Source organism: Heliangelus exortis, chromosome 1 (assembly GCF_036169615.1).
Source record: "Heliangelus exortis chromosome 1, bHelExo1.hap1, whole genome shotgun sequence".
In the NCBI taxonomy this organism is placed as follows: domain Eukaryota; kingdom Metazoa; phylum Chordata; class Aves; order Apodiformes; family Trochilidae; genus Heliangelus; species Heliangelus exortis.
Window position 1 is genome coordinate 21,624,328 of NC_092422.1, and position 24,105 is coordinate 21,648,432.

Genomic DNA, 24,105 nt, shown 5'->3' on the forward strand with positions numbered 1-24,105 from the left:
CCACCTCATCGGGCGCAGGCGATTTCAGAGGAAAGAAGAAAAGTGACGTCGGATGTGACACAGGAAGCAAAAGAAAGAAAAAAAAGTGGTGTTTCCGCCCGGTTTCGAACCGGGGACCTTTCGCGTGTTAGGCGAACGTGATAACCACTACACTACGGAAACTCCCGCCTGTCCTGCTTCCTTCTGCCGCCGCTCTTGATCGGGAGTTCAGAGCAGAGCGGGCCAGAGCGCTACGGAACCCTGGCCACTGGTGTAACCCGCTGGGTAGATGCCTCCCGGCGGAGGGCGACGAGCCGTGGCTGCAGGCGGATCCAGCGCAGCTATCAGCGGCATAAAGGCGGCGCAGGCCGGATCCAACCGCCCCGCAGAGAAGGAGATAAAAAACACTGCGGTCGTAAAATGTCGCGCCCCGTCCCTGGGTGGGCTCGAACCACCAACCTTTCGGTTAACAGCCGAACGCGCTAACCGATTGCGCCACAGAGACGCGCTGGGAAGGGCCGGCGCTGAGGCGCTCGTGACCACATGGCGGACGGGAGGAGGCGAGAGGGCCCGGGCCTCGCTGCCCGTGTGCCCCGGGACACCCGGGTCACCGCCCTGACACACGGCTCCGCTCCGGGAACAGATCCGCGGGAGGGTTTCGCTTCCTTTGCCTGCCGGTTCTGCTGCTGCGGTTTGGTTCGCTTTTTTGATCTGAAGAATATTCCTTCTTTTTTCCACCCTGTTGTTACCGGGTCCCATAGGAGCAAGGGAGAGGGACATCCTGTTAACCTAAAAAAGTAGGCAAGGAGGAAAAACGAAACGAAAACAGAAAAAGAAAAGAGGAGAGAAGACGAGGAGAGGGGAGAGAGGAGAGAGGAGAGGGGAGGGAAGGGGAGGGGAGGTGAAAAGTGAAGAGAGAAGAGAGAAAAGAGAAAAAGAAGAGAAGAGAAGAGAAGAGAAGAGAAGAGAAGAGAAGAGAAGAGAAGAGAAGAGAAGAGAAGAGAAGAGAAGAGAAGAGAAGAGAAGAGAAGAGAAGAGAAGAGAAGGAGAAGAGAAGGAGAAAGAGAAGAGAAAAACAGCTTCTTGCAGAGACAAACCAGCTGCAACAAAAGCCCTGGGAGAAAATGACAAGGACGAGGAACACAAAAATGAGCACCTGCCTGTTATTTAATACATGGCCAAACTGTCCAAGGTCTTTTCTTTATGCAATTTCAATACTAAAAGGGCAATTTGTGACCAGAAACTTGAGGAACAGAAGGCAAAATTCATCCTGCACCATTTAAAGTCCTGTAAGAATTATTTGCAAGAGTTAATGGAAGCAGGAACACTGAGAGAAATGAGTCAGGGGAAAAGAAACATCTCACAGGAGAGCAGAAGGGAAAGAAAGTATTGCCCAGGCAGCCTCGCTTCAGCTCTGTAAAAAAGTCTATTAAATGAATTATTAAACAATCAATTTGCAGCCACCTAAAAGGTATTAAGGTGATGACAGCAGCTAACATTTAAGTCTAGGACAATCAAATTATGCAGGAGTAGTGTAATTTGCTTTCTGTAATCCCAGGTCCCAAAGACTGTGGGGAAAAGCTGCAGCAGGAAAGACATGCCCTTGGGGGATATGCATCAGGCCAGGGAAGCAATCTCAAGCATCTGTAAGTCATTTGGACCTGATGGGATATACTCACAAGTGCTGAGGGAGATGGCAGATGTCATTGCAAAGCCAGTCTGGGTCATCTTTGATAGATCATGGCAACTGGAAGAAGTGCTCAAGGACTAGAGGAAAGCACATGACATCCTCATCTTTCAGAAAGGCAAGGAGGACCTAAGTTACTACGGTCATCCTCACCTCAATCTATGGAAATGTGGTGGAGCAGCTAAATGCTGGAAACTCTGTCCAGGCACATCAAGAGCAAATAAATAATCAGTCCAAATAGCTTAACCAAGAGGAAATCACACTTGACCAACTCGATAAACTTCCACAATGAAGTGATTTGCCTGATAGATGAGAGGAGACCATGGCTATTATCTACTTTGATAGTTTCTTACAGTAAAGAAGGCAAATGGTATCCTGGGCTGTGTTAGAACAAGTGTTGTCAGCCAGTCAGGGGAGGTGATCTTTCCCCCCTGCTCAGCACTGGTGAGGCCACACCTGGAGTACTGGTCCAGTTCTGGCTTCCCCAGCACAAAAGACTCATGGATATACTGGAGGAGTCCAGTGAATGACCACAAAGATGATGAAGGGTCTGCAGCCTCTTTCCTAGGAGGAGAGACTGACAGAGCTGGGGCTGCTCAGCCTGGAGAAAAAAAGACCTAGGGTAATCTCATCCATGCACATAAATACCTGGAGTGAAGGTGCAAAGAGCAGGGAGTCAGGCTCTGTCAGTGGTGTGCAGTGACAGGGCCAGAAGCTCTGGGCACAAACACAGGACATTTGCCCTGAACATCAGGAAACACTTTTTCACTGTAAGGGTGACCAAGCACTGGCACTGGTTGACCAGAGAGGTGGTGCAATCTCCATCCATAGAGAAGTTCAAAACCTGTCTGGACATGGTCCTATGCAGCTGGATTTAGGTGGCCCTGCTAGAGGAAGAGAGTTGGACCACATGGCTTACACTTACAACCTCAATCCTTCTGTGAATCTCCAGTGACAGGGGGGCTGGTTGCCAGGGGTCTCCAGAGGCCACCACGGTAGCACCAGGTGTTATCACAATGGCTACTGAGAAGCTGCTTCTGGGGGAGCAAGAGAGGAAGAGATAACAGAGAGGAAATCCCCACAGGGTGGCTCATCAAATACAGCTCAAACTCTATTAATCAATCATTTTCTGGGAAATCAGGGGGGGCTTTTCCAAAAAGGCCTCAGAAGAGGCTGTTTTGGACCCTGTTCCATTCTCTGGTCTTCCAATAGCAGTGAAAATACCAAATCTGCAGGTCTGCCCAGGTTGGAGGTGGGTTTCTAGCATCCTGGTGGAAGGGCTCTGATTCAAACTGGTCTTGTGACATTGCAGCAATGCTCTGGGCTCAGCCCACTGAAAATTAATAAAGATAAAACCAAAACCAAAGTGAGCCCTGGTGCACATACTGAGTTACCTGAGTCTTGCTGGTGGGTGAGGAGAATTGCAGAAATGGATCTGAGGACAAAGTGCAGCTGTGGGGATGTTAGCAGTGCAGCATGCATACAAAAAAGCAAATGCTGTTCAGGAGGGTGGTGGTGGTGGGTGAGACACTGGGGGTGAGGAAGAGGCTGTACCAGAGACCCTGAGGGTCTGTAGACTTTGTCTTCAAATACTGTGTTTTGAGCTAAATCTGGACAAAATGGAGTTTTGGTGATGAAAATGATGAAGTTTGGGATATGGGGAGAAAGAGGATTTTTTGAGGCAATGCTCTGACTTCTCCCATGGTGTCGCTTCTTTGGCCACACAGAATAAAGACAGCATTTTAAAAACTGCAGCAGTGCCCTTTTCTTTGTGTTGCACTTCACGTCTCCAGCTCTGTTCATGCTCTCCTTTGGGGTTTTGTCAGACTTTGGGAAGGACGTGATGCTGAAGCAGATTGGGATGATTGCAGGTAGTCATTCACACCTATGGATATGCACTACGTATTGGGTGCTTCTGTGGCACTTTAAGTTTGCAAAGTGCTGTGCTAATATTAAGCAGCCAGTCCAAGGGGCTGTGTCCTGTTGCATTTGTGATAAAGCATGACTGCTGTGTGCCACTTGCAATTATATATAGGAACTTCACAGAAGCAGCTTTTATTTTATTAGAAGGCACCCTTTCATCAGAGTCCTTGCAGCCAAACACTGAGCAGACAGAGTGCATGAGATGGGAAATGAATATCCCAAAGATATTTATAGATCTGTGTTCCCAGTCCTTTCCTCTTCAGTATGAAAGCAGTTCTACAAAAGGATTATTTTGACTGGCTGTTCAAGATTTCCAGAGGAGGAGATTAATGTGCGGGAAGCCTCGCAGCACAACTAGAAAAGCTCGCTGGCTTTGCACATTTTCATTTGAGCTTCATGGCTCACTGTGTCAAGGTTATCTTCCTCAGAAAGGAAGATGTGGATGTCAAATAGCAGTGCAGCAAGCGGGAGGGCTGCAATCTGACAGCAGCTGCTAAAGAGCAGCATTACCTGTGCCTGGAGAGCACCCACAGCTGGGGGTTGCAGCAGATGCAGGCACTGTTCCCCCAGGTGTCCATCCCTCCCCTCTCATTTTTTTGCCTACTAGAGAAAATCCCCTGTTTCAAATGGGGAGTGAGGGATGATGGAGGTGCCTTGCACTGATCTTTCTCCTAGGCAGACAGGGTTTTCTGGTGGTGCCAACTTTGTCTGACCCAGACAGTGATGTTTTGTACATCCCATGAAAAAAGAGAAGACAAGAGCCACGCAGATGCTTAGGTCTTAGGGAGAGGGAACAATTTAATGTATAGGTATTGCAGAAGCTGTTTGCAGAGTCATTTTGGCCCCATCTTAGCCCTCCCTTGCCAAGGCAATTCCCCAAATTGCAAAAAAAAAAAATAAATTGCCAGGACCTCCTTCCATCCTGCAGCTATTCCAGTGCCAAGGGGTGTGAAAAGATAATACCCCCACCCACCCCACTACCTCTGCAAGGGATTCTGGTTTGTCCAACTATATTTACAATTGTGTTGCTCTGCTGTGATAAAGAGAGGAGACTTCTGTGTTTCTCATACGCTCTTATTTTCTCCTTTTCCTTAAGCAGTGCCCTCAAACTGATGTCGTGCTTAAAGACAAAACATAACAAAACACAACACCAACCAAAACCAGAAAAAACAGCAGTCCTTATTTTAAGACAGCCATAACAAACAGATTCTCACTGGCAAAACTTTTTTTCTCTGTGCACACTGGGAAATCAGCTTAGCAAGCCCTTAGAGGTGGTATCATGGGGCTGGTTTGTTTTTTTTTTTTTTTCTGCAGGGAGAGGGTGAAGTCCTGTTTTCCAACACAGTTGTGAGGGATGACTTTTGAGTGAGCCTCAGCAAGATGAATTAAAGGGCTGGGTTTCCGGGGAAGCATCTGAGCAACTGAGGGGTCCCATGGTGCTGAGTGGCGCCAGGAGCCAGGCAGGAACTGGAAGGGGCAGAGATGAGGATGTGGTGAGAAGTGCTGGGCAGCAGGAAAGCAAAGAGGTGGAAAACAAAGAGCAGGCTGATGAGAAAGCAAAAGCATCAGCAGCCCGGCCCTCACAACCTATCCTCTACATGGGTTGTTTTTGTTTGTTTTGTTGGTTGGTTTTTTTGCTTGGTTGCTTTGTTTTGGGTTTTTTTATGGCCACTTCAGACCTTAGCAGCCCGATTCCTACTCTCTTTAATAGGAGGCTCCTGCCAAACTGAAGTCACTTACAGAACTCTTTGAAAGAGGGAAGGGCACACATTTTTGTGGCAAGCTAGAGGAGATCTCAGAGCAGGCTCATCTGCCTTTACTGCCCTTAGTAAAAGCAAGGCTTAAGCTGCAGGATGGGTTTACACCAGTGTTAGGCAAACAGAGGAAAGAGAAAAATCTGTGCCTGATGTGGAAGGGCAGATGGGAGTTGGGGTTGTTCTGCTGTGGGTGCCCTGAGAACCTGTGCTGTCTCCTTTGCCCAGCTCCCTCTGGCCTGCCCATGCCCATGCACAAGTCCTTTCTTGGTCACAGCAGTTGTCTCTGCTTGGATAATATTCCTCTTTTAACTTAATTCATACCTGCTTTTAGGTGATGAGTTCTCTCCTGTCTGGTAGATGAGTCAAAGCTTAGCATTAAACACCATCCTTAAATACCAGCTATGACCCTGGGCTAAGTAGGCAGCAAAGCATAAATTTTGATGTAAGAAAAGGCCATTCTGGGGGAGAAAAGAGAGCTCCAGTCCTGATAAAATCATTTGGCCTAATCAAAGGCCAAATCTCAACCTAGATACTATTTTTGCCTTGCTGCTTACACAGTTGTTTCTGCATGGACTATAGGGAAAGGATCCGAGACAGCTGACTGCTTTCTTTTAAGTCAACAGAAGATCACAGCTGACAATGGACACTGAAAATCACCTACCACTCACTCAGCATGGTTTTTATGTATTTATTTGTACCCAAAGTACTGGAGAGTTTTCCATATCTAATAGTACTGATGGTGATAATTTGCATGATAGTGAGACTGGACAAAAACACCATTGTAAGTGTGTCCCCATTGAACAAGTTGGATTTTAGCTTGGCACCCACTGGAAGGTCCTACCAGGCTGAGTCCCATCGAGAGAGAGGTTACCAGTTAGATATATGGCTATGGTTTGGATACTGGGCAGCACTCAGACCTTCTGGAAAGCATGTGGTAGAGTACAGACAGATGAGGCAAAAGCTGTTCAGTGAAAATATTACTTTTATAAGTGTCAAATCCCTACTTGAAGGTAAGAATTTTTAGTAAGGATTTTCCGTATCAGAATATGGACAAAAGGGAGCAGAGCAGCTACAGCTGCTAAATGATGTGCACTTTGGATGAGGATGCTTTCTTAGAGAAGCTACGGGACTTTCTGCAGCTTTGTGACACCACAGCCTGTGCTTCCCTGTCATCTCCATCACAGGGTTGTAGCTGGGTCATGAACATTGTGCAGAAATTATGTTCAGCTTCAGCTGAACATGTTGGGCTTCGACTACTAAAATCAGGGTACAAATGTAAGGTCCAAGCCTGTAAAATGCTGAATGCTGGCAGCTGACACTGTCTTCTAGGGAGTTATTTGTAGGGGCAAAGATGCAGGATCCATCCCTAGTAATGCAAGACACATTTCAATGCCCATCACAGATGCTCACAGCATTTGTGTTACTGCCCATTCAAATATGCCCTATGAACAGGAACTTTTGGTTGTGACTTGGAGAGCTGGGTTCTCCTCACTGGTTAGGCTGTTGAAGATGTGACCAGGGAGGGCACACATCTGGGAGCAGCAGTGTTGTTAAGACTCACCAGCATTATTTCACCTCCCAGCTGCTTGTGGGGTAGTTGGTCACTTGCAGGAAATGACATGATAGCTTGCTGGTCTCTTCCAGCCTTTCTGCTGTCCCACACAGCTAGCCAAATGCTCAGGCTTACTTGATATATAAAGGTTGCTATTTTGCTCCTGTGCAGGAAGGACAATAGATGTATTTCCATATTATATATCTTCTTAGATCACAGACATATAATTTCTTGTTTCTCTGGGCTTCATCTGTATGTGATGTGTGAGTGAGCCTGCAGTTGTGTTGATCTGACAGGCACCAGAGTGCAGGGTGCTGCCACTCTCCTATGAAATCATAGGAAGTGTTTTACGATTCAAGATAAGACAGACCTCCACTTCCTTCTTTCTGTGTTAGGAGGGCTGAGCTGTCACTGAGGCTGCACCATCCATCCAACAACCCCTTTGCAAAATGGACCAGGACACCCTGGGAACCATAGCCCCGCTTGCCATCGTCACCTTGATAAGTGTTGTCCAAAATGGTAAGGCTAAAATAAGCATTTATTTAAGGGCTAAAAGGGAGCTGAAAGAATTTCAGAATGATGTATGCTGCTCTGATCTCTGGATAGATAATCTCTGGCTATAAGTGTGTGTGTGTGCTTAGGCATGACTTTGACTTTAGAAACTGTCTTCTAAGCCTATCATTTTGCACACTGTTGCAGTGTCTTGACAGTAGCATAGTCCTACTCTGTGGTATTCTAGAGTATTTTTGTTTTACATTTATTAACCAAATAAAGACTGAGACCTCCTTTCCTGGCTAACATCCCTAGTGTGGGCAGCCAGGGCTGCTCTCCCTGCTTCCATGGGCAAGGTCCTGGGGGCTGCTGGGGGTCAGACCTTTGCATGGAGCTGGGTGAAGGGGGAAAACTGCACCGACTGCTTGGAGAGTGAGTTCCTTTGGGTTATCTGTGGCCAGGCAGCTTTCCTGCTCTCCTGCATCTCCAGGTCCTTCAGTAAAGATAATTAACTGGACTGTGCAGTGCAGACAATTTACTGTAGTCCCAAGAACACTGCACGTTTCCTGCAATGGAGAAGCTTCCTATCTGAGCTCTTATTCAGACCTCTATAGACCCCACTATTCTTCAGGATTTTTTAAATAAACCAATAAGTTTTTTGAGCAGATCTGAATTTTAATTTAATTCTAACCTGATCATCATCAACAAATACTTAAATCAATTTAGCAGGAAATTCTGCCTAGAAGGGAGGGAGGGAGGGAGGGAGGGAGGGAGGGAGGGAGTGTTGCCCCAGCTGCACTGCAATCTCCCAGGTCCAGGGAAAGTCAGCAGTGGTATGGGGGCCTGATGCAAATCCTAGAAATCTTCTGTAAAACCTTCCTGGTACGAAAGAGAGATTCCCACTGAGCACAAACCCCATGTGCAGTGCTAGGAAATGGGCTATTCTTGGGCTCATGCAGAGAGGGGAAGTGGTAGAAGCCTTAGCATGAGTCTGGCTGATGGACAACATAAGAAGAAAACAAAAAAGGGATGCAGACTGGTTGAGTTTCGATATAGGCACTGTCACATTGTTTTACCCAATGCTGCTTTCTGGTAAAAGCACAGCATGGGAAACCACCAGAATAAGGCACATTGAGATCAGGGTGCATACCTTAATTAGAAAAAAAAAAAAAACCAAAACCAAAACAAACACATAAAAAACACATAAAAAAAGACATTTCTTGCTATTTAGCCAAGTGATTTCATATAAAGGTTTGGGGTTTTTTTTCCTCTCACTTTGAAACTCTTGTCTTTTGCCTTCCAGCCTGACACACACTTTCATCACATGGAAATCTGTCTGTGAGATTATTGACTCCACTGCTGCAAATGGGTAGCATGACACTTGGCAGGGGGCTTAGTGTGCCAAGCACGAGTGGCACAGAGACCTCAGCCATGATTTCAGACCTTGCATCATCTGTTTGCCTCCTCACAGGTTTTTGGTCTAGAAAGACCAGACTGAAATGCAGTCTTAGAATTAATGCAATAATTAAGGCAGTAGAAATGCTTGTCCATGGATATCAGTTGTACTGAACTCTTGCTGTGTCTCTGGTTCAGTAGAGCTCTTGGGCATCTGCTTGACTGTCTTCAGGTACATGAAGTCAGTACCATGTAAATTTGGGTTTATATGCTTTTCTGCATCTGGTGCAGTATTAGAAAAAATTTCAGGTGAATGCTGTCATTCCTGAAGCTGGAAGTGGGCTGCTATCCATTTGCTGTAACCTTGTTCATGTTGGCAATCCCGATATCCTACAGAACAACTCACGCAGGCAGATGCCACTGAGTCACACGTGTAGCATTGGGTTTTGTTCCTATGTCAGAGAGATGTTGCAATCCAGCAGCTTTCAGGGAAAATCAGTGGTCATTGCTGAGCAGATCAGGATGGAGGAAGCAAAGCAAAGCCAATGGACAGAAGACTTCACCTGTGTATTTTCCAGCACTTGCTAGGAGCATCAGTACCTGGTGTCTGTTGGTATGAACTCGTGAAACAAGCAGGCTTGGACTAAACTCTTGCATGTTAACTTCACCAGGGTGGGACTGCAGTGGTTGAAGCTCAGGGCAGCCCTGGAGCCTCAGGGCGTCATCTCCTTGTGCAGCTGAGCTGAATTAAACCACCCAGCTCCAGCACTGCTGCACTCACGCATCTCATGCTGGCTTGTGAAACCACCCTCTTGCCTTGAGGTTCAAAACAAAGAGCAGGAAATATAAACACACTGTTGCAGGGTGCTTCATGCTGTAGTCTCCCATTTCTCCAGTGTCAGGTTAGAAGGAGCCCAGTGCTGCTGAGATGGGAGCAGCAAGGACCACCCCTGGTTGTGATCTGCTAGTTCTCCTCTGATATTTTGCAGAGCTGAGCATTGTGCAGCCAGAACCCACCTCTTGGGCTACATTTTGGGAAGATTTTGTGAGCCTGCAGGGTGTGCGAGCCACTCTCAGGGCGAAAAACTCACATAAAGTAGGAGGCTCTAGCACTCAGTGTGATGGTGAGATGCTGGGTTCCCCTCTGATTCACTGCCCTCACTTTTGGGTCTGTGTGGTCCTGAAGAAATGCAGCCATTGTGGTACTTTGGTGGTAATCAATCCAGCTAGCTAAGGGATGGACACCTCGTGTGAGGTGGTTGTCTAACCTCTTTCCTGAGTCAATGGAGTAAGATCAGAGGAGTGGTTTCTCTCATGCTGGTAGCTCTCTGAGGGATGAATTAACCTCTTGAAGTGCCTTTCTTCTGCTTCCTTCTGTCACTCACTGTTTACAGAAGGAAAACATCCATCTTGCCAGCACTCAAAGCCTGCTCCTCATTCATGGTGCAGGTGTACATCATAACCCCACCTCTGTCCTTTGTCCTAATGACCAGCCCTTTGCCCTAGGATCCGTACATCACATCAGACACATCAAGAGCTTCCAGGACAGATGACTAGACCTTCAAAGCCAGACCCTTACCAGTAGACCCAGAGCCTCCAGACCTGCCCAACCCTGATCCCCAAGGCTGTACACCAGGACTGTCACCAGTGAGACTTCCAAGCTCTTGTCCTTGGTGACCAGTGTCACATTATGCATGAGTTATGTTCAGCCTTGTGGCTCCCAGCATTGTGGAGCCTCTCTGTAGTAATGTGCCAGCATTTGGAAAGTGGCAGCACCTGTGGCAGGGAAGGAGGACGTGTATAGCTTCCTCTTGGCTTTCTCTGAATCTGTGGCATCTTTGAGTGGTTTTACATTCATGCTAAAAAGAAGGGAGAAGGAGTGCTACATATCCCAATAAGCCCATGCAGCCCCAGCCCTGCAGGCAGTGGTTTCCCATCACTGCAGATTTGCACTGGACAAAAAAATGCCATTCAACCTCATCCTCTGCAATTAGATCCTCTTAAACCCTCTAGGCAGGTTAACCCATGCCACAGCTGGGGGGGGTGGATGGATGGATGGATGGATGGATGGATGGATGGATGGATGGATGGAAATGCTGAGTGCCCTCAGTGGCTGTGCCCCTGGACAGTGCCTGCTCTGGGTCTCCCAGGGCCAGGTCCTCCAAGAGCTGACCAGAGCACCATGCTGGTGCCAGCAGGAGGATCTGCAGCCTGGCTTAGACTGGGGAAAGTGGTTTAAAGCATTGTGCATTTTTCTGGAGAAAAGCCAAATGTACCCAGGGAATCATTTGTTATCAGAAGGCAAAAAACTCAGTAGCTTTTTGTGAAGGCAATGGAGGTATGAAAGACCTATGTACAGCATCAGTGAGAGGGAAGAAGAGGTCACTCTTCAGATTCCACAAATGAAATACTTCCGCTAGTCAAGTTATACTTCTATGGTTATAATAATAGCTTTCCTGATAGGTTTTCTTGTATATATGCATATTTGGCTCATATTTTAAACCTTGCAGTGGTTTGGATACTCTGAGATGGGATATGTGATAATACAAAGCTTGCAGCTTGCAGCTTGTAGCTTGACAGGGGTCTGTCTGGTGTATTTAGACACATGATTGATGGTGCCTGGTTTAGTGTCATCAGATAAAATGGCTTGTCAGGCACATAGTGAACTATCTTGAGGTGCTGCATTTTTTCAGCAGCTAACAACCTGGCACAATGCTGATGCTTAAAAGGAGGTAACACACAGTATATAGACATATGGAGGTGAGCCATCAGGACCAGGTCTTTAATGGGCCTCTCTGGAAAATGAACCAGCCCTGCAAGATGTCCCTGGTTTGACAAATGGGTATCACTAGGAGACTAAGAGACTTCCCTGTCTCTCTGCTGCCATCCAATGTGTATACTCCTGAGAATAGAGTTGAGCCCACAAAGCCCAGCTCCTGCAATATCTTCACACTGCATCTCAGATCAAATACTTTGTTTTTTTAACAGCCTTTTTCGCTATCAAAGTGGAGCATGAAAGCAAACACTGCAATGGCAAAGGGTTCCAGCGCCTTGGATCCTCCGCCTTCGACCGTGTCTACATTGCCAAGTGAGTAGTCCAAGCTCTGCAAAGCTGGTGGGTACAGAGCAGAGTTTGTTTTTCTCTTTGTTAGGGTTTAATCCAAGCCATTTTGGGATCCAGAAGTGGGTTCCAAGTGCCCTCAGATGAAGGCTTTGTCCACAGTCCCTTGCTGTGTGCATTGCAACACTGTTCAGATCCGTGATTCTCCAGTATGTCTGATGGTGAACCCAGCTCTCTTCTGTATTTCTACTCTGTGTGATACAGCTCTCTGTGCTGTATTTCTATTGGACTTGCAGCCTTTATGTCCCTTCATTTGGGAATAATTTCACTCAGCTGGAAGTGTGACACAAGCACAGCTGGTGTCCCAAGGGCAGTCCCAAGAGCAGAGAGATGCCAGCTTGCTGAGGAGCAGGTCAAGCTCCCTCATCATGCGGCTCTCTGCTTCTCTGCCACATCTATACCTCTTTTCTTTGACATCCTTTCAGAGAGAGGAGAGGGGAAATGAATTCCAACACAGAAGACAAAAGAACAACAAATATTTTTTATTACCCATGTAGTACCGATGATCTGCTTAAAACTGGATGGGATGCCCAAGTGCTGCCCTTCACAGGTGTGCAACCAAGGAGAGAGTGCTTCCCCCTCAGAAAGCATTCCTGGCTGTTGGGAGGCAGCTGGAAATCATTCCTGTTTCCCTGGAAAGACACATTAAGTCTGTGAGACACTACTGTTTGCAGTGTGATTCTCCTTTTGTTGCTTTCATGCAGCCTTTATTGCCAACAGCTTGATTAATATGATCTAATTACAAGGATTTTCCTTACCGATAAGGCATACAGTACTTACTATACACATGCCACAAACAGGTTAGAGGAGGAAAGTTGATTTCACAGGTACCAGGCATGTGGGCAAGGTGTTTTGTTTTCCTCATCAAGCAGGACAAAGACATCCATTATCAAAGTGAGGAAACAGGGAAGCAGACCTGTGGGTCAGGCAGCCTCCAGCCAGTCCCCAGCAGGCTGGGGGTCTCCCACCTCTCTGGGGTGAAAGCCTACACACTGTGGCATTAGCAGAGCCCAAGTTCTCACCCCACTTTCCTTTGCTGATAAAACATGTTGATTTTGTTTCTATTTCCTCATGTTCTGATTTCTCTCTGATAAATTCCTTTCTAGCCAGAACTGCGGACACACGTATCCTACGTTTCTGGCCATGCTTTGGTGTGCTGGTCTTCTCTGCAGTCCAGGTAACTGTTGTGCACCTAGGTCCTTGAGCAAAAACAATCCCACAGATAGTTTCACCCTTTCCCAAGGAAGGAAAAATCCGTATTATTTTTCCCTACAAGTTCTTTACACATACTACAGTGATCTGATCTCCTTCTACACTGCCCCCCGGGGGTTTTGATTGAGCAGGGGCAGGTCAGCAGGCAGATCCTCCAGTGATAATTAAGCAAGTGGCTTTTGCTAAATGTGTATCCCAGTGTTTGAATATCTCAGCACCCTCAGTGCAGATTTTAATAGTCCATTGCATTGTTCGGTTTTCCTGCAAGCTGGTGCATGATAGGGCATGTGATGCACCCAGTCAAAACCATGCTCCTTGGCCAAGCCATTTATGGGGTTGTTTCAGAAATGAGTCCTGTTCTTTAAAGGCTGTCATGTCACCACAAAACTTGCTTGTCAAAACCCAGGATATTCCAGGCAGTGGCATGAGTCACAGGGCATGTTTCCAACCATCCAGTAGTAAGCACGTGGTACTTGCCATGGCAGGTTTGTGGTGGTGTGATAAAACCAATCTGTTAGGCTTCCCCATGTTGATAATTCAGCCATTGTCCTTTGTATCAAAGAGATTTTAGCTGCTTAGCTTATTTGGTTATGGTGCAAACTTGACATTCATGGATAATCTGAGCAATGGCATCCATAGTCATATCCACCCTTGAAATCACCAGACTCTTTGTAGTTTCCATCCCTTCCTAACTGTCCTGATGTGTCACAGATCCACTGAGCTATAAATAGCTCACCCTTATGCTCCCACTCCAGATTCACCTGAAGCACTTCAATTTGAGCATCCTGGTCCATCTTCTCACTGTTTATATGTTCTTCAGTGGCACAGCTCTTGGGTATGTAAGCATCTGCCTTACATACTTTAGCAGCCAGGTTCTCTACCTGAGCATCGATATCTTGCCACAATTCAGTGGCCCAAATGGTTTTACCCCTCCACTGCCACTTGTTCTGCTTCCCTTGCTGTAGTTACTACCAAAGGGCATTTAGTACCATTCATGTGTCAGTATAAAGTTTTTTCCATTTTTCTCATTCCTGCTGGATGGCTTTCACTTCTGCAAACTGACCTGGTTCACCTTGTCCTTCTCAGCAGTTTCTGTGACTTGGTGTGTAGGACTTCATACTGCTGCCTTCCACCTCCAGTGCTTTCCTACAGTTCAGCAGGACCCTGCAGTAGACAAGGCATAGAGCTTCCCCTTGTTTGGTAATGTATTATACCCTGGGGCCTCTTCAGCATGAGTCCCCTCCTCTGGTGGCATTCCAAAGTTTTGGCAAAAACTTTTGCTTTGTTTTACAGCAAAACCACCTTTCAAAAGTAGCTGTATTTTTCTGCCCAAACACTTCCTCTGCTGTGCATGATGTTGTCATCAATACACTGCAGGTGTTTTGGAACTTCACCTTGTTCTAGTGCAGTCTGTATCCATCCATGACAAATGGTAGGGCTGTATTTCCACCCCTGGGGAAGTCAGTTCCAGGTATACTGGATGCCTTCCATATGAAAGCAAACTCTGACCTGCACTCTGCTGCCAAAGGGACTGAGATTGGTGGTATCAATTGTTGCATACCATTAGCAGCCATACTGGAATTCTAGCATGTCTGACTTTATTCAGTCCTTGATAGTCCACTGGTAGCCACCACTCTCTGTTCAATTTTTGCACTGACCATATGGGATTACTGGAATTTGGAAGAGTTTTACTGATCCCTCACTGACTCTCTGGTTGCCAGATCAACTTATGGATCATAACCAGGGAGGGTTTTTTTGTGCAATATTGCCATCAGTGCACTCTCATGGTAGCAATTGTCACCTGTTGTTCTATGACCCACAGCAACCCCACCACAGATGGATTGTTTGAGGTAAGCTAGACAGCTCTTGAATAATCTCTATGCTCAAGGCAGGTACATCAAAGCCCAGCAGTGCCCTTTTGGGTCTTCGAAGTACTCTCTCCTGAGGAAGTCTATGTCACAGATACACAGAGCCTCTGGACCAGTCACAATGGGGTTCTTTTGCCAATCATCCCCAGTTAGGATCACCTCTGCCTCCAAAACAGGCAGTTCTTGGGATCCTCCTGTCACTCCAGATATACAGATGGATTTGGCCCCTTTGTAATGTGATGGTGTTAGAGTGCACTGCACACCCATGTCCACCAGAGCATTACACTCCCGTGGGGCTGCTGTGCCAGGCCATTGAATTCACACAGCCCAGTAAACCTGGTTGTCCCTTTCTTCCATCTGGCCAAAGGCAGGTCCCCTCTATCCCTAGCTGGAGTCTTCCTAACTTGATTTTTGTAACTGCAAAAAAGAAGTCACTTCATCAGGGACAAAAATACTATCAAGCCCTTCTACCCTGCCCAAGAGACACTGGAGCAGGAATTTTCTTGGCTGATTGTTCTTTGGTTTTTGTTTCAACTTTCAGTTCCTGTACCCAAGCTTCTGGTCTCCAGATAGGTTCACCATCCTACTTCCTCACGTCCTCCCCCAGGTCACACAGGAGGAACCACAGAGTGTCCCTTCCACTGGGACAGAAAAAGGCTGACTCTTAATAGCTGAGTCGGGGTGCATGAGGAAGACCTATCCGACTGCTTCCCTTCCCAGAGTGCTCAGACTTGCTTTTTTGTGGCAGTCTGTCCACAGCCAATACACAGGCCCACATGGAGGAAGCCAGATTATCTTTGTATTCTCAGAGTGTCTGGTCAGTCAATCAAGTTGGTGCCTCCATGTCTGTCAAGCTTACTGTGGCCAGACTGTGGGTGTATGATGGTGCATTTTGTACAAACTTTCACCACATGGATATGCACCGGATTTGGGTCTTTGGAGTCTTAGCTGTCATCCAGATTGTTATAGATCACCTCCAACAGGGCTTATTTCTTCAGACACTGGATGACTCCCTCAGTCTTGGTCCATTTGCTCTGGGAATTTGCAGGTTTTTCCTTGAAGGGATACCTGTTCTTCACACTTGACAGGAGTCACCTCCAGAGACTGAGGACTTCTGCCTTTTTTCTAATCTCTCAGTCAATGGCCTTATCCTTACTGAGAGATCCTAGGTTCTGGCCTTTCTTGCCCTCCAATTCTTAACTACAAGCTCCACTATTCCGGCATTAGAGTAACCAGCTAAGAATTAGCTCACCTGGTTGACAGTTAAAATCTTTTACTACACCTCAGAGATCACTTAGGGATAGGGATCGGGTGGTTTCTGTCTCATTTCTGATTTCAGTCTCTTCCTCCTTGTGACTGCTCTGCTGCAGAGCAAGCTGCCTCTTCTGATTCTCCCTCTTAGAAGAAGCTTCTTCATCCCTTACTGAATGACCCAACTTCTGCTTCCATTGCCTCTTTTTAGTTATAGGAACAACTGAGAGAGTGTTTGCTTTAGCCATAATGTCTATTGGTATCTTTTCCCTGAGGGTGCTGCGTAGTAGCAAGCAGTGTTTGGTATATGCTGATCAGGACCCAGAACAACGTGGTAAATTGTGCTTCTTTGGAATAGCCACAGCATTTTGATTTTCAAACATTCTGTCACTTCATCAGGACCCTCTAGTTGTATGGGAATGAAGTTTTAGACCATTGGAGGAAAGAAGTTCTCTAGATACCAGTGCAAATTCTCCCACGTTCTGTGCTGACCATGGTGATAAGCCTGATTCATGTTCCTAAATTGCTATTTAATAAAGGGCAAACCCAACATAAATACCAATAGAAGTATTTTAACTACCCAAGGATATTCAAGATACTGACAAACTATTGTGATGAGGGAGAAGATAGTGAAAGTGCTATTCTGTATTTCCTCCATGAAAAACCTTTCAGAGGAAGTATAGTTATTAATTGTCTTCATGAGGTGGTACCTGCAATGAAGAACCCAAATAACAGATTAAATTCAAGATAAATGTTTTAATAAAAAATTCCAGGTGATATATCACTAATCACTATAGAGCACATCAAACTGCAAAAGTCAACAGCAATCTTCAACATGGAGAGAAAAAAAAAAAAAAAAAAAAAAAAAAAAAAAGAGCATTGTGCTCTGAACTAATACATAACTAACAACAAGAAGAGATAAATTAATACCATGACCTGCAACTGCAAACAGATATGAATCCTCACCTCTTGCTGTTATTATCTCAAACACTTCAAGTCCCTATCTGGCCACCAAAAAGTTCTGTTGAGATTTAGCCCCAGCTGGCAATTAAGCACCACACAGCCTTTTGCTTACAGACCCCCCAGCGGGATGGGGAATGAGAAGTGGAAAGGCAAAAGTGAGAAAACATGTGGGTTGAGATTAGAAGAATTTAATATTTGAAATAAATCATAATTTAAAAATACAATAATTGATTTAATAATTAATTTAATAATAGAAAAAGAATAGTAGCAATAATAACAACAACAGTAATAATGACAATAAATTGTAGTGAAAAGAAAAATAACAAAGATAGAGAAATTAATCCCAAAAAAGACAAATTATGAAAATTTAAACAGTTGCTCACCACCAATGGACTGATGTTCAGCCAGTCCCTGCGAAGCAGCCCCTACTGCCAGCCTCCCCCCTAGTTTTTTTGCTGAGCAATATGGTATGGAATATCCTTCACAGACACCATTCAGGACAGTCTAGGCCAGTGACATTTCCCATAAAGGCATCAGATCCCTCTGGTTTTGGTGGAGGGTTCAGCACTTGGATGCTGCGTGCCACGATATTCACCCTTTGGACTGGAAATGGGCTCATTTGATTAAATTTCCAAAACTTTCTGTCCTTCCCAGTGCTGAGGTCAGCCCAAGAGTATTTACCTGCATTTCTAAGTATGATTTCACAACTCAAATGCAATTTGAGTTGTACCAAAGCTGAATACTTTCCTGGGGTCTGTGCCTTGACCAGAACAGGGGCTTTTGCCTTCAACAAAAAAGTGAGGAAAGCTTGAATTAGGAAGAATAGAGGAAAAGCCCTTTTTTTTATGTGAATGATGAGTATTGAACCATCGTATAGCCCTCCACTTGCTCCTAGGGAAGTGCATCTCTTGGCTGCTTTTTATTTCTGGTGAAAGTGGTGCCTGAGCTGTCACCCTCCTTCCTGAGCCCAGCATGACCCACACCAGGTTTCTGCAGCTGTGGGAAGGGTTACAGCCACAAAGTCTTCCAAAAAGCTGTTGTGAGGGAAAAGCAAACGCTTCTTTTTCTCACACAAGTCTCTGTCCTGCTTCCAGTGCTCATCCCCCAGCCCAAGGCTGCAAGTTCCCATTTCCTGGTCCAGCCCAGGATGGGGACAGTACGTACAGTGAGACCCAGCTGGTGTTTGTAACACCTCCTTCTACCCTTTATCCAGCTCCTGCTGCCTTTGCTGGCCTGGTGTACTTGTTTGTGAGGCAGAAGTACTTTGTGGGCTACCTTGGGGAAAGGACTCAGAGGTAAGGACTTGCAGAGCCTCGTTACAAAAGCCGGGGATGCAGGCAGAGCTGCCGGCTCATGGTGCTGCTGGTGATGGGTGTTGCATGGGGTAGTGCAGGAAAAGCCTCCTCTTCTGGGTGGCCTGGGAGGAGCTCTGAGGGATAAGGGAGATGCAGTGGCACTGGGATCAGGGGAGCTGCAGGGACAGAGCAGCAGCCTCAGCAGCTCCTGCTCACAGCCTCTGCAAATACACGCTTGTGCCACTATCTGCAAAAGATCGTTCTCTTGTATTAATGAAGCTCCCTACACACATGTAGAACAAGGCTGAAAAGTCCTACAGGTCCCTCTGAGTAACCACTTCTGTAAGCAGCATCCTATGCTGAGAACGAGAGGCTAAATCCAGACCCAAATGGATCCTGAAAACCATAGAATCATGGACAGGTTTGGGATGGAAGGGACCTTAAAGATCATGTAGTTCCACCCATCTGATATGAGCAAGGACCCCTTCCACTAGACCTCAAAACCCCATCCAGCCTCTCCCTGAACACTTCCAAGGAGGGGACGTTGCATTTAGGAGCTCACAGCTGCCTTGCAATGCAAGACACAGCAGAAATTTGCAACACCCCCCACATCCCTACCTCCCTCCAACCCCCCCCATCTCTTCCCCTGTCACAGTGGCAGAACCTGAAGCCTGAGGACTTCCCATGTGAGGTGATACATGTTAACAAATCGCTTCCCCCACTTTTTGTCTCCTCAGCACTCCCGGTTACTTGTTTGGAAAACGCATAATTTTTTTCCTGTTCCTCATGTCTGTGGCTGGAATACTCAACTACTACCTCGTCTTCTTTTTCAGAAGTGACTTTGAAAAGTACATAAAAATGATGACCAGTGCGATCTCTCCGTTGCTGCTCATCCCATAGCTCCCTGCAGCACTGCAGGGGTCAGCATGCTTAATATATCGATACTCAGAAACAGCCGTAATTCACATGTTTAAGAAATGAAGCCATAACCCCTTTAGATTGCTGTAAATCTCATGCTCAATGGGCTTTGTAGCTTGATTTAACCTTGTTTTTTTGCTTCAGGGGAAAGATTTATGACGAGCACTCAGCACACCCAAAGAATGGGAACAACTTCCAATTAATTCTTTAGAGTTTCTTCCCTAGACTGCAGCTTGCAGGCTGCATACAGCTTGGACATTGTATGCTTGCTTCTTAACTGAGCTGTATTTAGCCCTTGCCCCAAAACCCAGGGGCCTCTCAGCATCGTTCCTGACTGGTAGCTCCCACAATTATCCTCATGCATGGGCTCAGCCTTTTGCCAGCACCCTCCCGCCCTCCCCAGCTGCTTCTCATGCAAAGGGCATGGACCAGCCCCTTCACCTTCCCTTTCCCTCCCACTTGTTGATGACCGAGCTCCCGCTGCTGCAGGAGTGCAGCAAATTGGCCCCTGTCTGGTCTGCCTTGATAAATATTCATGTGCATAATGCTCCTGACACTGATCTCATTTACACTGCAGCCTTTTTGTTCTCCCAGAGCTGTGGAAAAGGGTCTTGTGTAAATGAGGAGCTGGTGGATTGGCGTGGGGTTGTTTTATTTTTTTTCTTGGCTTTGTTTAATAAAGCAGTCCAAAAGGATGAAGTCTGTCTGCCCCTGTCTCCATCTCCTGGTGCACGATCCCAATGCTCCACGGCTCATCAGCTGGCTGGGGAGCAGAGCAGGGGAGCAGCACCCGGCTCTTTGTGCCAGCAGCTAATCCCCCCGGGCACTGCCTCGCAAGGATGAGCATTTGATGACTCCCTCTCTATTAGCAAGTTCAATTTTCTGCCTCTGTCACTAACAGTGTGGCCAAGCAAGTCCATACCACGGAGGAGTTTGATTAGAGAAGAGGACGAGGATGCCAGCTAACAGGCTGGCAGAGTCTTTCTAAATATTGCTACCCTATGAGTGCTCAAGCTCTTAAGCCTGTCTGATTACTGCATGCCGGATGGATAAAGCTGTGTTTTATGGCTCCTTTGGGAGGGACAGAGACTCCTTGCTAGGTGAGAAGAGGTTTTGCAGAGCTGCTGTCAAAGGGAGGCACAGAAAGCTGTCTGCCTTTGTACTACACCGAGGCCGGTGGGTTTGGTTGATGCTTGATGGGCAGAGGTGATTCTGAGCCACAACTCTCCTCTGCACCTGACCATTTGTACTGCCCAAGTAACACACACCCCTTTTTTCCCCTCATCTACAGGAATTTTAGGTGTGAAAGATTAGTAATAAACATGTTTATTGCATAACGAATAGTTAATAAATGCTCTCACTGGCTAAAATAGGCAACTAAAAAATAATCTGTCTAACCTCCTAATCTATAGTTTGAGAGACACTTATTCCTGGACACAGCACTATGGGCCTTCCCTCTCTGCCTTCTCAAATGACCATAACACACACCAAACCCTTCTTCACACCATGCTGCTCTGCCACCCTCTCTCTTTGTAGCTCATTGGCAGCTGCCCATCCTTGGGGGTGATGGTGGTGGTAGCACCTCAGGAAGAGAGGGATAAGCCCTGTGACCTGCAGTTACAGAGCTCTTTTACACTGCTGGTGTCAGCAAAGACTCATGAGCAAAGGCTCATGCTCCCCAGCTGGATGGGTCTCCCCTGGTGCCTTTTTGTCCTCTATAGAAAGAAGGAACTTACTTGACCCCTTCTGATGTCTCCTAGAATGAGAGGAGAAGCTGCATTAGCCACCTATAAAGGGCAGAGGGTTCATATGTCTGTTCTGGGCCAGACAATCTATCCCAACACCCTCAGGCCTCCCTGTTGACTTGATAGTTGGTTTCTACACAGCTGTATTTAGGTAAGATCAGGTCATCTCCTGAGGCACCTAAGGCCCATCTTTTGGTGTAACTATTTACTTTGCAAGAATATCTCCTACTTACTTCTTCAAAGCACTTCTGATAACAAAATAGATTAAAATGTAGGGAAAATATATTTATGATCTGTCTATACATGAAAATTATTATAGTATCAGACAAACAGGTGATACACAAATCTATCACTATGTAAATTCTCTATCAATGTCATGCTGTATTTTCCATGTTACAGGCAAGCTTTTTGGCTGCATTTGCTTTCCCACTCTTTCTGCAAAAGGAAGGCAGTGTCAGTGCTATCTGGGCTTTCCCCACAGTATCAGACAACTCCAGTTTTTGTTTTCAACAGTAAAATAACCCTGATCTGGGTAGCTCATTTGCCAGCACCTTGCACACCAGCTAATCAGAAAGCCACAAACAGGCTTATTCCAGAGGGTTGTGCCCGATCACCTTTAGAGGTCCCTTTTTACACAAACTCCTCTATGGTTGTATAGATCCACAGGGAAAAATCCATATGCTAGTGTAAAAGATGTGCAGGTGCACACCAGGGCCACATGGGCATCAGCTCACTAGGACTGCTGAGCCACCTTGGATGTGGGGACAGGACTGGTGGCAGAGGGGACAGATCCCTCTGACAGCTCCCATTCAAGGCTGGTTTGCAAGCTCCATGGACCAGCAACTGGTGCCCATCATGGCAGCTCCCAGCCTGGCTCTGGGGCAATGTACAAACAGATTTTGCTTTGCCACCCTGCCACTTGTGCTGATGCTGCTGATGGTCCTGTTTGCCACTCCACCAGGCTGTGGGCTCTGCTCTACCAGTGGTGCCCCAGCTTCTGGTGATGGCGTGGAGCTGTTCAGGTATTGAAAACACAGGTACACAAATAAACATGGCTCTGCGTCTATATGCAAAGACACAGTGTGCTTATTTCTATATATGTATGTGTGTATATATATATATATAAATACAAATATGTAGTAAGAGCTGAGTCATGTCAATGTGAGAGGCTTTACAGAGAAAGCAGGGAAGCAGGTTGCTCAGGTACTAAGCCTCTCTCAGCTTGCAGCCTGTGTATATCAGAGACTGCAGAGACTGCTGGAAGCTGGGCTATTGCAGGATGCTTTTGATCTGCTGACAAAGGCCTGGAGTATGTACAATATTCCTGCCACAGTAATCACATCTCCTTACATACAGCACTACAACCCTCTAGTGGAAACTCAGCCTTATTGGCATGCCAGTGTTTCTGGCCTTGGGACCAGCAGGTTTGAGGTTTGAAGCCTGACAGTGATGCAATGACATCCACATTCCTAAGCAGATTCATTGTTGCTATTGACTACTGTGGTTTACTGTTCCAGCAGGTTGGAACCCTGGTCCTGAAGCAAAACCTCTGTCCCACCCACCACAAAGTTAGTAGTGCTGCTTAACCCAGGGCCTGAGTAAGCAGGTAACATCCAAGTGGGATAAGAAACCTGTGTGCACCACCCACAAGCGTTTCCTGCAGTATCTCCCTGATTTCCAGTTTCCCAGAACTTGAAAAATCATCCTGTGCTGCATCAGCTTGGCCTGAGTCACATCTGTGCCAAGTCAAATTTCCAAATGACTCTGAAAATCAGGTGCTGAGAAAGACTGGCTCTGGGCAGCTTCTTTATCTTCTGTGAGATTACTTTCTTTTAGTAATTCTTGTAGCTGGTTTAACATTCACAGAAACCTTTAAAATACCCTATTGGGTGGGATGCTGCAAAGCATTGAGCATTTGCCCAGGTCAGTGGTATGTCTTTTGCATACTCCCATGGGAGCAGGATTAGGTCATGTAGGGAATACGTGGAAATAGCCTGCCCTCAGTAAATGAAGGGGCAGCACAGAATGAGAATTGTGGTAAAGTCGTTCCTGCAGTTATTTTAAATTGGCCTTGTGCCCCAGCTGGAGTCAGCAGGGTGAGCATCCCCGCTTGGAAGCCCTTTGGTGAGCTGCAGAGCACACCAGAGCCCTTTCAGAGGACTCGCTGACACCCTGGGAGAGGAAAGGACCTTGAAGACCATGACATCCCTTCAAGGCACCTAAGCAACATGTACTTGCTCTATTGTCCCTTTGGGTGATGAAGAATGCTGCCCACAGGGCCATCAGGGAGGGTGCAGGACACCTTAGCTGTGCCTCCTCTCAAAGCAGTTTGGTACCTCAGGGATTCACATGAAGAAGCATCCTCTGCAGCATTCACTGGCTGCAGTACAGAAAGAGCTGCTTTCAGCAGTGCTGATGTGAATGCCAGGAAAACACATCTGATAGAGAGGAACAGCTTGTGCCAGTGCCAGTCTCTGCTCCTCAGTGTACCTGCTCCAGCAGAGGGAGGATGCAGGCAGGAGGGCATCAGCACTGCCCCATCCATCCTGATTGCCAGAGCATCTCCCTGAGCCAGCACACAGAGACTCAAAAGCTGGCAAAAGTGAGATTCCATCCCCAAAGAAAAAACAGCCTCCACAGCAAGCTTTTTTTCCCCTTTAGAGGGGAAATAAATAACTTTTCAATTTCAGCTGCAAGGATCTTCACACTGAGAAATTATTTCATCAGACAGATGAGCTCCTGGGGCTTTGTGCTGGCTGCCTACTGAGCTGCTTGGATGCCATCCACTGGGCTGTCCCCACTTGTTCCTGGGAGAAGAGGACCAGACACCAGTGGGCCAGCAATGATGTGGGCACAGAGAGAAAATGGGGAGTGATTTTCATATAAAAAGATAAAGACATGATGGCATGACAGTGGAATTAAATTTGTATTTACAGCAGTACCATTC

The 24,105-nt window shown here is 46.5% G+C and overlaps 1 protein-coding gene and 2 non-coding genes across 3 annotated transcripts; 1 reads left to right on the top strand and 2 right to left on the bottom strand.

Moving 5' to 3' along the window:
• Positions 1 to 20,108, top strand: ALOX5AP (arachidonate 5-lipoxygenase activating protein). The gene is made up of 6 exons (XM_071736864.1): positions 1 to 656; positions 7,297 to 7,417; positions 11,774 to 11,873; positions 13,013 to 13,083; positions 18,414 to 18,495; positions 19,233 to 20,108. Exons 2-6 carry the CDS (start codon positions 7,348 to 7,350, stop codon positions 19,393 to 19,395), a joined length of 486 nt encoding a protein of 161 aa, XP_071592965.1. The 5' UTR covers positions 1 to 656; positions 7,297 to 7,347; the 3' UTR covers positions 19,396 to 20,108.
• Positions 90 to 162, bottom strand: TRNAV-AAC (transfer RNA valine (anticodon AAC)). Its single transcript has one exon. It is a non-coding gene; the product is annotated as a tRNA-Val (tRNA).
• Positions 411 to 484, bottom strand: TRNAN-GUU (transfer RNA asparagine (anticodon GUU)). The gene has a single exon. It is a non-coding gene; the product is annotated as a tRNA-Asn (tRNA).
• Positions 20,109 to 24,105: the final 3,997 nt, after the last annotated feature.

Bases quoted from the DNA above. Each gene is read 5' to 3' on its own strand.
- ALOX5AP (XM_071736864.1), top strand. From the start codon at position 7,348: ATGGACCAGGACACCCTGGGAACCATAGCCCCGCTTGCCATCGTCACC. The intron at 11,874-13,012 runs GTGAGTAGTCCA...ATTCCTTTCTAG, and splicing joins GACCGTGTCTACATTGCCAA to CCAGAACTGCGGACACACGT. The intron at 18,496-19,232 runs GTAAGGACTTGC...TTGTCTCCTCAG, and splicing joins CTTGGGGAAAGGACTCAGAG to CACTCCCGGTTACTTGTTTG.